The sequence below is a fragment of the Cibotium barometz genome, chromosome 59, assembly GCF_041138505.1.
Source record: "Cibotium barometz isolate CiBa-2024 chromosome 59, ASM4113850v1, whole genome shotgun sequence".
Lineage (NCBI taxonomy): Eukaryota > Viridiplantae > Streptophyta > Polypodiopsida > Cyatheales > Cibotiaceae > Cibotium > Cibotium barometz.
In genome coordinates, this window is record NC_141104.1 from 29758401 (window position 1) to 29770745 (window position 12345).

Genomic DNA, 12345 nt, shown 5'->3' on the forward strand with positions numbered 1-12345 from the left:
TTTTAGTGCCAAAACCAAGCTTTTGCATAAGTGTAGAAATGTAATCCAATTGAATTGTGTCAAAAGCCTTGGCTACAGAAACTTGAAGTAAGAGCACATCTTGGTGAGTGTATTTGGCATATTCAATACCCACATAAGCATTACAAATATTGTATGTGATTTGTCGTTGAGGAACAAATCCATATTGTGTTGGGTGCATGACTTTATGTAGAATTTTTAACAATCTATTAGCAAGCAATTTGGTGATGATCTTGTAGATTACTGGCATTAATGTGATAGGCCGCCAATTTGATAGGTTTGTACAGAGATTCCTTTTAGGCTAGAGTTTGACAAGTCCCTCCTGCCATGATGAGGGCATAATGTCTTCTATCTAAGATTGATTCATCATGAGTAAAAGAGGGTCTGCAAGTTGCTCCCAGAATTGCAAAAGGAATTCTACTGTTAAACTATCCCAGCTAGGAGATTTCCATTTTCCCAAAGATTTAACCACCTTATTCAATTCACATTCAGGAAAAGGCATTTCCAACTGATCAGCTTGCTCGTGATCTATAATTCGAGCTTGCAGCTCGTATGAGACATTGATCCAGCGCAACAAAAACATGGTGAAAATGAGATACACATTCAGATTCCAATTGATACAAGTTTTAATCTTCGAGTCGTTGGATGTCTTGCTTGACTATGAGAAGCTGTTGTCTTTTTATGCCCATATACCATTTTCCATATTCTTTTATGACAGTTTGCATGCAATGTGCAAAATAATAACAAGCAATATCTATGTCTTCATATATCTCAGCTTGAAGAGAATCAACCATATCTTGATACAGTTGATGAGAAAGGTATCTAATATTTACCAAACAAAGTTGTTTAATACCATCAAGTGTCATATCAAAATCCAATCCTAGCCATAAAGGTGCATTATCAGAAAGCTGGAATGTATGATCCACCCACATTTAGCAAGGAAGGGGATTAGCATGATCAGAGGAGTACCAGCTGAGGCCAGGGTTTGTCAGTGGTGGCAGATGGAGCTAGAGACAGAGTTACATTACATATGTCACTGTCTAGTATATTATGAGATTGCTATTTTCACTGCTTGTTCAGAGAGGGTTTCAGACCACTTTCCAGAGTCATGAGATACCAGGATAAGAGATGCCTCGGTTTATACTTGCTGGAGCTGCGTAGACATAGAGAGGGTCTCTTGAGAGGGAGGGGATCAGAGAGGGAGAGACACCTACAGAGGCAGATTACAGACTTCTTTTGACCAGAGATTGAGCAGTCAGGCCGGCATTAGCCGCACCAGAGGTACACTAAATGATCGGGCTATAGAGCTAGGGCGGTCTAGGCGCCCCAAGATGAGAGGCCCATCTCGACACCGGCGGAGACTACAACAGAGGATCAGGACCATACTACATAGTCACAAGGAACGGGGGACGGTAACGGGGGACGGGGACGGGGACGGGACGGGGGACGGCCATAAGTAGGGAACGGGGACGGGGGAGGGAACGGCACTCAAAAAATACTTTTTTTAAAAGTTTTTCCACCCTCAGGTAACTACGCAGGCACCAGCTAACTCTACTTTGTGAGTCCCCCGTATATGAGGAGAAGGCATTTATGAGTAGCACGGGTCACCTGATAGGTCCCGGTTTAAACACCGGATGGTGGCCGATTGTGGCCAGATAGCATGAGACGATTCTGGAGAAGGTTGGTACACTGCCAACCAGGCTACATGCATATGCAGTGAGTTATTATACACCTACTGCATATGGGCTGTAAATTTTGGGTCCGTTGCGGCGCGCAGTTTCACACCAGCCTACTTGGGGGAAGGTGCGGAGGGGGGCGTGAGCCCCTCTCTGTAGGGGGTCCGAAGGGCCGTTTACGCTAAACTCCATGTTTGTAGCCTTGCAGCCTTATTCTTATATAGATATTAGATAGGCAAGAGAGAGGCAAGGGCAAGTGAGAGAGAGAGAGAGGCAAGGGCCAAGCCTCAAGGGCCAAGGCCCAAGGCCCCAAAGCTCAAGCCTAAATGCCAAACCTCAAGGCAAGAGAGAGGCAAGGGCCAAGGCAAAAAACAAAAAGCGCAATGGCAGGCGCAACGACAAAAAAAGGCGAGCAACATCTCTCTGCCGTCCCCTCACAGTGCCGTCCCCGACCGGCGTCCCCGTCCCTGCGCCGTCCCCGTCGCCGTCCTCTGTGAGAAACGTGCCATGGGGGACGTCCGTCCGTCCCCGTCCGTCCCCGTTGCTGGTGCGTCCCGAAACGCCGTCCCCGCGTTCCAAGCTGCCGTCCCCTCCGTCCCCTGTGACTATGCCATACTAGCACGGCATGGGAGACGTCCAGTCATAGTACTCACCATGGAGGACATTGAGGATATCCACCATCGATCGATGAGAGACATCTTTGGATAGTGATGTATATGATGCTTACCTTTGTTGCTGGAGTTTTCCTTCCCAGATGTTATCCACTAGGAGCTCCTGGTACCTTACTTTTCCTCATAGTTGTTGTTTCAGTTTCAGTTAGTTGTTTAGTTGTTTTAGCTTTTCTTACACAGACATTGTATTAGATCCACCAATTGTTGTAACCTTTTTGGTCTCATAGGTCATTTTGGCCTTTTAAAGACGTTAATATATCATTTCATTTCATTTCTCTCTCTCTCTCTCTCTCTCTCTCTCTCTCTCTCACACACACACACACACACACACATTTTTTTTTTTTTGGTAAAAGGCTATGTTCTATTACTTCAGTGTACAAAGAAAGTAGTCCTCAAAGAAGAGGCAAACTTCTTAAAAGGCAGTCACAAAAGCTAAAAGCACTGAAAAAACAAAGTGGCAATGCTCTCTCTCTCTCTCTCTGTCTCTCTCTCTCTCTCTCTCACACACACACACGCATACACTCACATATTGCAAACTAATGGCTTGAAAGGATGTGCATGAAGCAAGTGCCTTGGGCCATATTTAGCACATTGTATCTACACTCATGTGTGAAGCTGAAAACGTGCGTTTAATTGCAGTGCAAAACCTGGTTTTTTTGCTGATGGGAATCGGGCCCCTTTGTATGAAGTAGACATCATTACTGGAATGCTTCAAAACACAGATAATGGAAGCCCTCTGGCACAGGTGAGGTTGGCTAATATCACGTATTATCATTCAATTTATGCGGGTCTCTGAATTCAACACTTTGTACAGTATAATGCAGTTTTGCCCCTTGTGATTCCTCAACATGTCAGTACGCTAATTGAAACCATGCCAGGTAGGGGAGAGAACCATGAATTGTTCTTCCTTGGTACCAAAAGAGGTCAAGCAAGCATGCAGAGTTTTTCAGGTGATTATCAACACTTTGGGTATCTGGGATATTTCTTAGCAAGGAACTCATAGAGGAGTAGTTCCCAAGGTCAATTAATCCAAACCTTAAGTGGAGTAAGTGCAAGAAATGAAATATTAATCCAAACCTTAAACATTCGTGGCCTCAACAATGTTATCGTTGTAGGGATAAAGCTAGGGTAATTGGGTGGTATAAAACAAAAACTATTTTTTTCCCTCCCCTTTTAAAATTTCCGTCCAAATTTTGATAGCTCACTATGATAATCCACATACTTACCTCATGTATAAGACTCCTTGCTTTGCTAGTCAAAGATGCAACCAACTATCTCCATGTGGGGTTACATCCTTGACCACTTCATTAATATATGCTATTATCCATAATCTTTTGCTTATTTTCAAACATAATTAATTTATTTGATTGTTATAAAGAAATCCATTAGTGGCTAGTAAACTTCCAAAATTTGCAAGGAACACATGTTTGTCTCCCTTTCCCAAACAAGAGGTTGTACCTCTTCGAACTCTCTCTGTGGAGTAAGTGCAAGAAATGAAATATTTATCCTGTAGACAGGCATATTGGCATCAATGCCACGATTTGTTCATTGATTCTTACCAGTTAAATTCTCACTGTTCCCTCTTAAATTTGTTTGAGGTACCTAGTGGTGCCACATAAACACGTGCTTAGGAAAAACACATCTACACTTGTTCTTCACAGGAAATTCTCATCATTATAGTTGGGCAGATGGTCTTTCTGGGTGTAGGTCTCACAAGTTTCAGTTCTCTCTATTTGTAGGGGCTGCTACTTGCATGCTGTGCTAGCTTCAATGATTGTATGTGGGGATGGGTGAGGTCGAATATTGTGTAAAGAAGAAGTGTCATAAATTGTGGTGCCTTCCTTGATGCCAGTGCCTCTTCTTGTCCTCCTCTTGGTCGGTGTGGGTGGGCTCCTTGGCCGAAAGCGATTTGCCATGTCTATCTTTGCAACACAAAGCATTGGTAGAGTCTTGGATCTCATATTTTACTGGCCCTGGTTTCTGATTGACGATGTAAAATGTCAGTGACCAAATTCTTCTCTAAGAGCTACGAGTACTATGCATATCTGGTGACTGACCCTGGTTTCTGATGACTAATGTCAATGACCAAGATCCTTCTCTAAGAGAGACTGGAAATTTCTTTGGATAATCTTTTTGAATTACCCAAATACTAGACCAAAGAGGAAGTGTCCTGCCAGACATGTTCGATACTTGTATCGTTTATGAGTGGCCTGGCATACTCACTTCGTACGCAACTTGGAGCTTCTTTTCGTATATTGATATGTGATTTTGTTGTCCCTTCTCCACCCATAATCAATGAGATGAGGTGTGACTCATGAGCTAGTTTTTCACAATACGCAATGCATTAAGAGACGTGTGGATAATCCTTTGTCTGCTGATCAGAAGAAGTGTTGTCTGCAGTATATTATAGAAAGGCATCTTATATGATAGTTTTTTTTAATTCACTAGAAAATGTCTAGCTCCCTGAGTTATAGGGTGGGCTCTTGCCCAATATATTGTTTGAAAGGGGAATTGATCTTTCATAAGGAGTATAAAGCTCAATCTGTTTTTTTGGCTTTGCAACCCAATTGCTATGACACTGACTGAGCTTGCAGCCTTGGCAGACAAGCATATGTCCAGAAGCCACTAGTAGGTCACAGTGCCTTTCTAGATCTGCTAGATTTGAAGTCATTTTATATTTCATTTCCTTTGTTGCAAAAGCATATAGGGGATGATTTACGCAACCTCTATTCCCGAGAGTGTGTACACTTGCATTTTTTTGGTCTCATTGGCCTCCATAGATGTAATCTCTCTCTCTCTCTCTCTCTCTCTCTCTCTCTCTCTCTCTGTGCCAAGGGAGACTTACTCAAGAGGTCGTGGGTTCAAGTCCCAGCTGGTGCTCCCCCTCGTGGCACCCCACATGGCTTGAGCACCCACGGAAAAATTGCCTTTGGGTGGGACTTCCCTTCTGGCGGGCGCACCTATGGGCGGAGAAAAAGTTAGTTACTAGAAGGATATACCACCTGGAAGAAAAATTCTGTGTGTGTGTGTGTGGATCCCCACAGGTACCCGAGGCTTGCCCTGGAGTCCTCGAGATAGCTAGCACTGAAGGGCCACTTTGGAGTATGGTATGCCTTAGTTTCCACTTGGTTCTCAGTATATGGGCTTTGCATGGACCGCCTACCACCCCTTTAGTATAGTTTGGACTCCCCTTTTCTCCGGCTCTCTCACGAGGGATTTGGTCCACTCTCCAGGATCATTGACTTGCCGGACCAGCATTGCCTAGGGATTTTCCTGCTTGAGCTCTACAAACACAGGGACACTAGAGAGCTTCGGTCCTAGCCACCCTGACCCCTCCCTCGCTAGCCAACCATCACCAGTTTCTTCCGGACCTAGTAGGTGCACGACACCCATAGAGCGGATCCTGTGGACCCACCTCGAGCAGCTCCGGATCCACCTGAGAGGAGTTAACTTGGACTGGGCCTCCGCATTCCAACGTGCCCGATGCCCCTTAGCCCCCTTGGACGTCAGCCACCATCCCCTCATTAGCTCTAGGTCCACGGCATGCTCAATTGCCATCGAGCTGCCTTTCCACGTGACGTAGCTGAGGGAGACTTTTCGGTCATACTCATTAGCCCCATGCTTGATATTTTGGAGAGTGGTATATCATCTATTGGGGGCTGATGCTTCTCTCATGTTCCATGTTTCTCTGGTATTCGATGATGAGTTTCCACGGACAGTTCTGTATCAACCCAGTGAGATAGTGTCACCATTTGGCCACCCGAATGGTTCACTCTTACTTACACACTATGTACATATTGGATTGGTGTCCATGGCTTATGGAATGTGCCTATGCATGTGATTGACACGTGTCATGCTTTATAGTTGGATATGATATTCCGCTGGGACTTGACGTTATATCTGTAGTTCCGGGCTAGGGGACGCCCGCCTGTGAACCGTGCGTGTGAAACTGTCTGCTGACATGGCTGTGTGGCATGTGAACAGGTGGTAAGTATTACCTAATCTAGGCTCAAATAGCCCTTAGGACTTGGCCAATATTTATAAGTGAGTACGTTCCCACTTCATTAAAGTTTGGGCGCCCAAAAGTCACTTATAAATTATGACCGCTTCCAAGTTTACACTCACTGAAGTCCGGAGGCAGACAAGACTCAATTTCCAGGACCTGATCCTCCCCTTTTACTCATAAATGGGCATCTCCCCATGTCCCTTGACCTGATTGGATCCCAATTCACTCACTTATTAAGAGAAAATTCGTGTTTTCTCTTCATGAAGATTTTTGGAGGCTGAGAACTCTGTTTTTCCACCATTTCTCTCCATTTCCAAGCTCTCCATAGCCATACCCAACTTGCTAGGGTGTTTTCCAAGCTTCCAAGAGTGTTTCCAAGTGCTAATCACTCTCCTACTCACTCCCAATGACTGAAATTCAGCAAAACAGCTCTCATTTTTGCTGTAATTTCTGGTCTTTTTGTTGAAAACTCTAATTTTAGCCTTCCTTTCTCAAATTGAACCATAGGGGAAGCTTTCCCAGGGTTCCCTTCATCCTCTTGAAGACTTTTGTCGCGAAGGATTGCGGCAAATCGAAGATATCAACACTTCTAAAGCTTCCAACGCGAAGGCTTCCGCTTGCAACAACTTCTATGAAGACTGGTAAGCTAATTGGACAATGTGTTGTCATTACTTATTCAGTAGAAGGGCAGGACTCCTTGTTTAGCCGCCTTGTGTAGTATTTCTCTTGTCCTATGTGCTCTTGAAGATGTTGCTACCTTGCTTGGTAGAACATAGAGCCAATGGTAGAGAATATGGGCACTGAAGACGGGCCGGGCATCAAGGTAGCTCCTTGGTGATCTACATCGACATACCATTGTTTTCTAAATGCTGAATTTCGTATGCATCGGCATGGAGGATTTGGCAATAGATGCCCGTGAAGCTATGTATTAAATTTCTCCAATAGTAATACAATTTACTCAAGGGAGGGGTCGGCCGTTCCCGCTCATTGTGTGTCTCTTGTCAATTCAACAATTTACTTCTTGTATATGAGCAAGTGTCCTTCAAATCTTAGTGTATTTAAGTGTATTGATTAGCATTGTGTTCAACCAAGTTACATTGGTATCAGAGCATACGGTTCTCTTTTACTTCTATCGTGAGAGACGATCACCGTGAACACTAGCTATCTCTACACTTAAAACATTATGGACAGCCATACAATGAATGTTGGAGATGCTAATACAAGAGGCAAGGACAATGAAATGCATGCGTCCAATGCTTTACAGGATGAGCAAACTCATGTGGTGCACAATAGGGAACATGAATATGTGGGACAGTCGTCCCGTGGCAAAGAGAAGATGCAAGAAGAATAGTCCATAGTCTTGAGGGCTGAACTTACTCGTATGCAGGCTCTTCTCCATGCACAACAAGAAGAATTGAATCTCTATCGCCGCGAGGATCCACTGGTACATGATCGTTTGAAGGCCAAGAAAGCTGAATCTTATATGGATCATACAATGGCAATGATTGCTCAAGAGTTGCACATGCAACCGAGGGATGCAGCACGTGCATACTTGGCTCGTACGGAGGATGTATATGCAGAAAAGGCAACCATCTCACATGTCTTGGAATCCCCACCGGTGCCCGAACAAAATTTATGTCTAAGAGGATAAATCTCCATGCTATGGAAGAGGAACAATCAGTGACTTCATGCCATGCAGGAATACCTTATGTAGCCCGTGAAGGATACAATGTTTATGGCAGTGGTCAAAATGTATGTCAAATGCCATAACCGGCTGAAAATGTACATGCACAACACATGCAACATGGGCTGCATTTTTCTGTTGGTGCAGGTATTCCGCGTATCTCTCATGCCACTCATGCCTTCGAGTGTGCTTGTGAAGGAGAAGTTATGGCTGAAAATGTATCAATGCATGTTGAGGGGCCAGCCATGCCTCATGCTTACAAGGCACATGTATCTATGCCTTATGCATCACCTTTTGGTCCTAAAATGATGCCAGTCATCACAGGGGCTGTCCCAATGGACAAACATGGGGGAAAACATGTTGAGATGCACACACATGCATCAAAGTCTCGTGACTTCAAAGCCGAAGACAAATCTGTGAAGTTTGACACATATCATGGGGAATATGATACATCAAAGGCACTTGCTTTTATTGCCCAGTTTGATATTGCTTTCAGTGATGAGGATTTCACTCAGAAATCCATGATCCGGCATGTAAGCATGTTCATGAAAGGCACTGCTACGTAGCCATTGGTGGCTCACGGAGAAGCTCTCACCGAATCCTGTTAGATCATGGGAAGAGTTCAAGGAGAGGTTCTATGCTCAATTCTTGCCTCCCAATGCATTGAATGAGATAACAATGAAGTGGGATTGGGTAAAGCAAAATGGAGGGGAATCGGGAAATCCATATGTACAAAAGTTTTGGAAAGTGCTCTTGGAGGTGTCTCCATTTATGCATGTCACCGAGGTGGAAAGGAAGAGAAGGTTTCAATCGGGATTGCAACCCGTGTACAAAGCGGGATTACAAATGTGTCCTGGTCATACCTTACACCAATTAATCGCAGCCGCACCGCCACCGAGCAATTGGAACTCAAATTGAGTTGATCCAATAAGGCTAAACTCTCACTTCAAGGCAAAGAGAGGGCTGTCCAAAACCTGCAAAATGATGGACAGCCACCTAAAAGGGACCAAAACCAAGCCAAATGAGGTCCAAAAGCTGAAAATAAGTTTGCTAAAAAGCGCCCTTATAAGCCGGCAAACTTTGGTCTTAGTGCTGAGAAGAAGGAGCAATATATGCGTGAAGGCAAATGCTTTACTTGTGGCAGCCTTGAGCACATGGCAAGAGCATGCCCAAATAAGAAGAACAAAGTTGAAAATGCGAATGTACCGAAGCCCAAGGTACATATGGTTCCCGATGTGCAAGGGGATACAATGCATGAAGGCAAAGATAGGGTTGTATGCAAAGCTTGGGGACAACTCAAGAATCAGTCCTCTTTGTTTATGTTTGATGATTGTGCAACGGAGAATTTCATATCCACTCAGATGGCAGCTGCTTTGGGTATTGAAGTGGAGGACATGGGTCCTCAAATTGAGGCAGGGGCTGCCTTTGTTGGTAGAGAAGTGCAGGTCATGCCTATTTTTGGCAAGTTGCGCATACACATTCAAGGCTATGTGGATCATGAGGATTTTCTTGTGGCGCCTTTGAATGGCTGTGATGTATTGCTTGGAAAGCCTTGGCATACACGTATTGATCCCCGTGCAAGGCTTAAAAGACTAACAGGATCACCTTCATGCATAGAGGTGTAATTGATGCTGGTGAAGAGGGTGATACCATTCCCCTTGTATCTCATGTACAAATTAAGAAAGTAATGAAAAAGAGTATTTTTGCGTACTTGATTTTTGTACGAGATCCTGTTGAGGAAAATAATGTACATGTAAACACTCTTTGTAATGATAGGCTGAAATTTTTGCAAGAGCAGAATGATTGTTTTGCTGATGAGTTACCAAATGAGTTACCACCTTCACGACCCGAAGATCATCGCATTGATCTTGTGCCGGGTAGCTCACCACCTAATAGGCCAGCCTATCGTGGCATCCCAAAAGAGGAGATTATGAAGCAAGTAAATGAGCTTCTTGAGAAGGGTTTGGTTCAGCCAAGCTCTTCCCCATATTGTTTACCTGTCCTCTTAGTTCAAAAGAAGGATGGATCCATAAGCTTACCATCAAGAATCGGTTTCTGATTCCACGCATAGACGACATCCTTGACAAGTTGGATGGATCGACATGCTTTAGCCGAATTGATCTCAAGAGTGGATATCATCAAGTGCGTGTAGTGCCTGAGGATGTACACAAAACTGCTTTCAGGACAACATGTGGGCTTTATGAGTATCTTGTTATGCCTTTGGTCTTACAAATGCCCCGGCTAGATTCAATAGAATGATGGATCACATATTCCGTGGGTACAGGAAATGTACAGGTGTCTTCTTTGATGACATCCTAGTCTTCTGGAAGACCGAAGAAGAGCATAAAGTTCATTTGGCTATTGTTTTTGAAGAGCTCCATAAGCATAAACTCTTCATAAATGCAAAGAAGAGTGAGTTCTTCTTGTCAGAGATACATTATTTTGGGCATATTGTGTCCAAAGATGGAGTGCGGATGGATCCTGCAAAGATTGATGCAATTCGGAATTGGCCCGAATTGAGTTCGGTGCATGAGATCCGTAGTTTTCTTGGATTATGCTCTTACTTCCGCAGGTTCATTTGGCACTTTGCATGGATTGCTTCTCCTTTGCATGATTTGACAAAGAAGAAGGCCGTGTTCAAATGGACTAATGTAGAGAGAGATGCATTCCTCAAATTGAAAGATGCAACTACTCATGGTCCAGTGTTGATCGTTCCAGATTTGCAAAACCCTTTTTGTGTGGGATGTGATGCATCTGGAAATTGCATAGGAGCTGTCCTTAATCAAGAGGGACACGCCGTGGCTTATGACAGCCGTAGGTTGCATGATGCGGAGCTATCTCTTGGCATATATGAGAAAGAGCTCTTGGCTGTAATTCATGCACTTACTATATGGAAACATTACCTTCTTGGGACTGATTTCACTGTGAAGATAGATCACCAGAGTTTGAGGTATTTTCTTACTCAAACTAAGTTGTCAGAGAAGCATATGAGGATGGCCAATTTCCTCTCTATGTTTCATTTTTAGATCTTGCACACCCCGGGAAAGAAGAATGTAGTGGCCGATGCATTGTCATGAAAGCGATATGTAGCAGCTATCTTGGTTGCCTCTCATGGGGACTTGTCTACCATACGTGATTTGTATCATATGGATGCTGATTTTGCCACTATTTGGGCTGATTTGATGGCTGGTCATGCACATGCCTCATATGTGATCAAAGAGGGTTATCTCATGAAAGATAATTGTCTATGTGTGGTGTCTTACATGAGGCAAAAGGTTTTGGATGAGTGCCATGCTCCTCCATATGCTAGTCATAGAGGCATAATGCCTACTATGCACATGATTGAGCGGTATTTCTTTTGGCCAGTTATGCGGAAGGACATAGAGGCACATGTACGTGCATGTATCACCTGTCAAAAGGTCAAATTTGATAGGCAAAAGGCACCAGGTTTGCTTCAGCCATTGCCTATTCCCACGCAGCCATGGGAAAGTATTACAATGGATTTCATTATGGACTTGCCACGTACCCAACAGGGTAATGATGCAATTTGGACAATTATGGATAGGTTTAGCAAGCAAGCTCATTTCTTGCCGGTCAAAAAGACCATCAAAGCTGAGCATATGTTTAAAATATATCTTGCTTAAGTGTTCAAACATCATGGAATGCCGAAGTCCATTGTGGGGGATAGAGATCCCAGGACTACAAGTCTCTTTTGGCGGGCCTTATTTGATAATATGGGCACCAAATTGGACTTCTCATCATCTTATCACTCTCAAACGGATGGGCAAAGTGAGGGTGCAAATTCAGCCGTGTTGGATCTCTTGAAATGTTATGTGGCGGATCAGAAGTCTTCTTGGGAGAAGTACTTACCGCTTGTGGAATTTGCATACAACACAGTGCATGCATCTACGGGAAAGGCCCCGTTTGAGATTGTTTATGGTAAGGTGGTTTTGCCACCCATCCTTCGCACAAAGGATGAGATATTTGCAGCTGATGAGTATGTAAGAGACTTGGATATTGCTTTTGCTCAGGTGCGGACAGCCATTGCAAGGTCACAAGACAAGCATAAAAAGGTTGTCGACAAGCATAGAAGGCAATTGGATGTTAAAGAGAATGATTGGGTATTGCTGAAATTTGAGAAAGCAAGACTTGCAAAGAGGCATGGCAAAGAGGGTGCATATCCTAAGCTTGCAACCGGGTACTATGGGCCTTTTCGAGTGATTGAGAAGATCAATGAAGTGGCTTTCAGATTGGCATTACCTAGTCATTGGCACATACACAATGCTTTTC

General features: G+C 44.0%; 1 protein-coding gene across 11 annotated transcripts in view; it reads left to right on the top strand.

The window, feature by feature from the left end:
* The window catches only part of LOC147605689 (uncharacterized), a 123965-nt gene that overhangs the window by 87669 nt on the left and 23951 nt on the right, over positions 1 to 12345 (top strand). For 9 of the 11 annotated variants that reach the window (XM_086793506.1, XM_086793516.1, XM_086793511.1 and 6 more), the window contains 2 exons: positions 3005 to 3110; positions 3244 to 3315. In XM_086793506.1, the coding sequence (XP_086649632.1) occupies positions 3005 to 3110; positions 3244 to 3315 (178 nt within the window). The remainder of the gene's footprint in view (positions 1 to 3004; positions 3111 to 3243; positions 3316 to 12345) is intronic. The other 2 variants (XM_086793515.1, XM_086793517.1) reach the window with 1 other exon arrangement.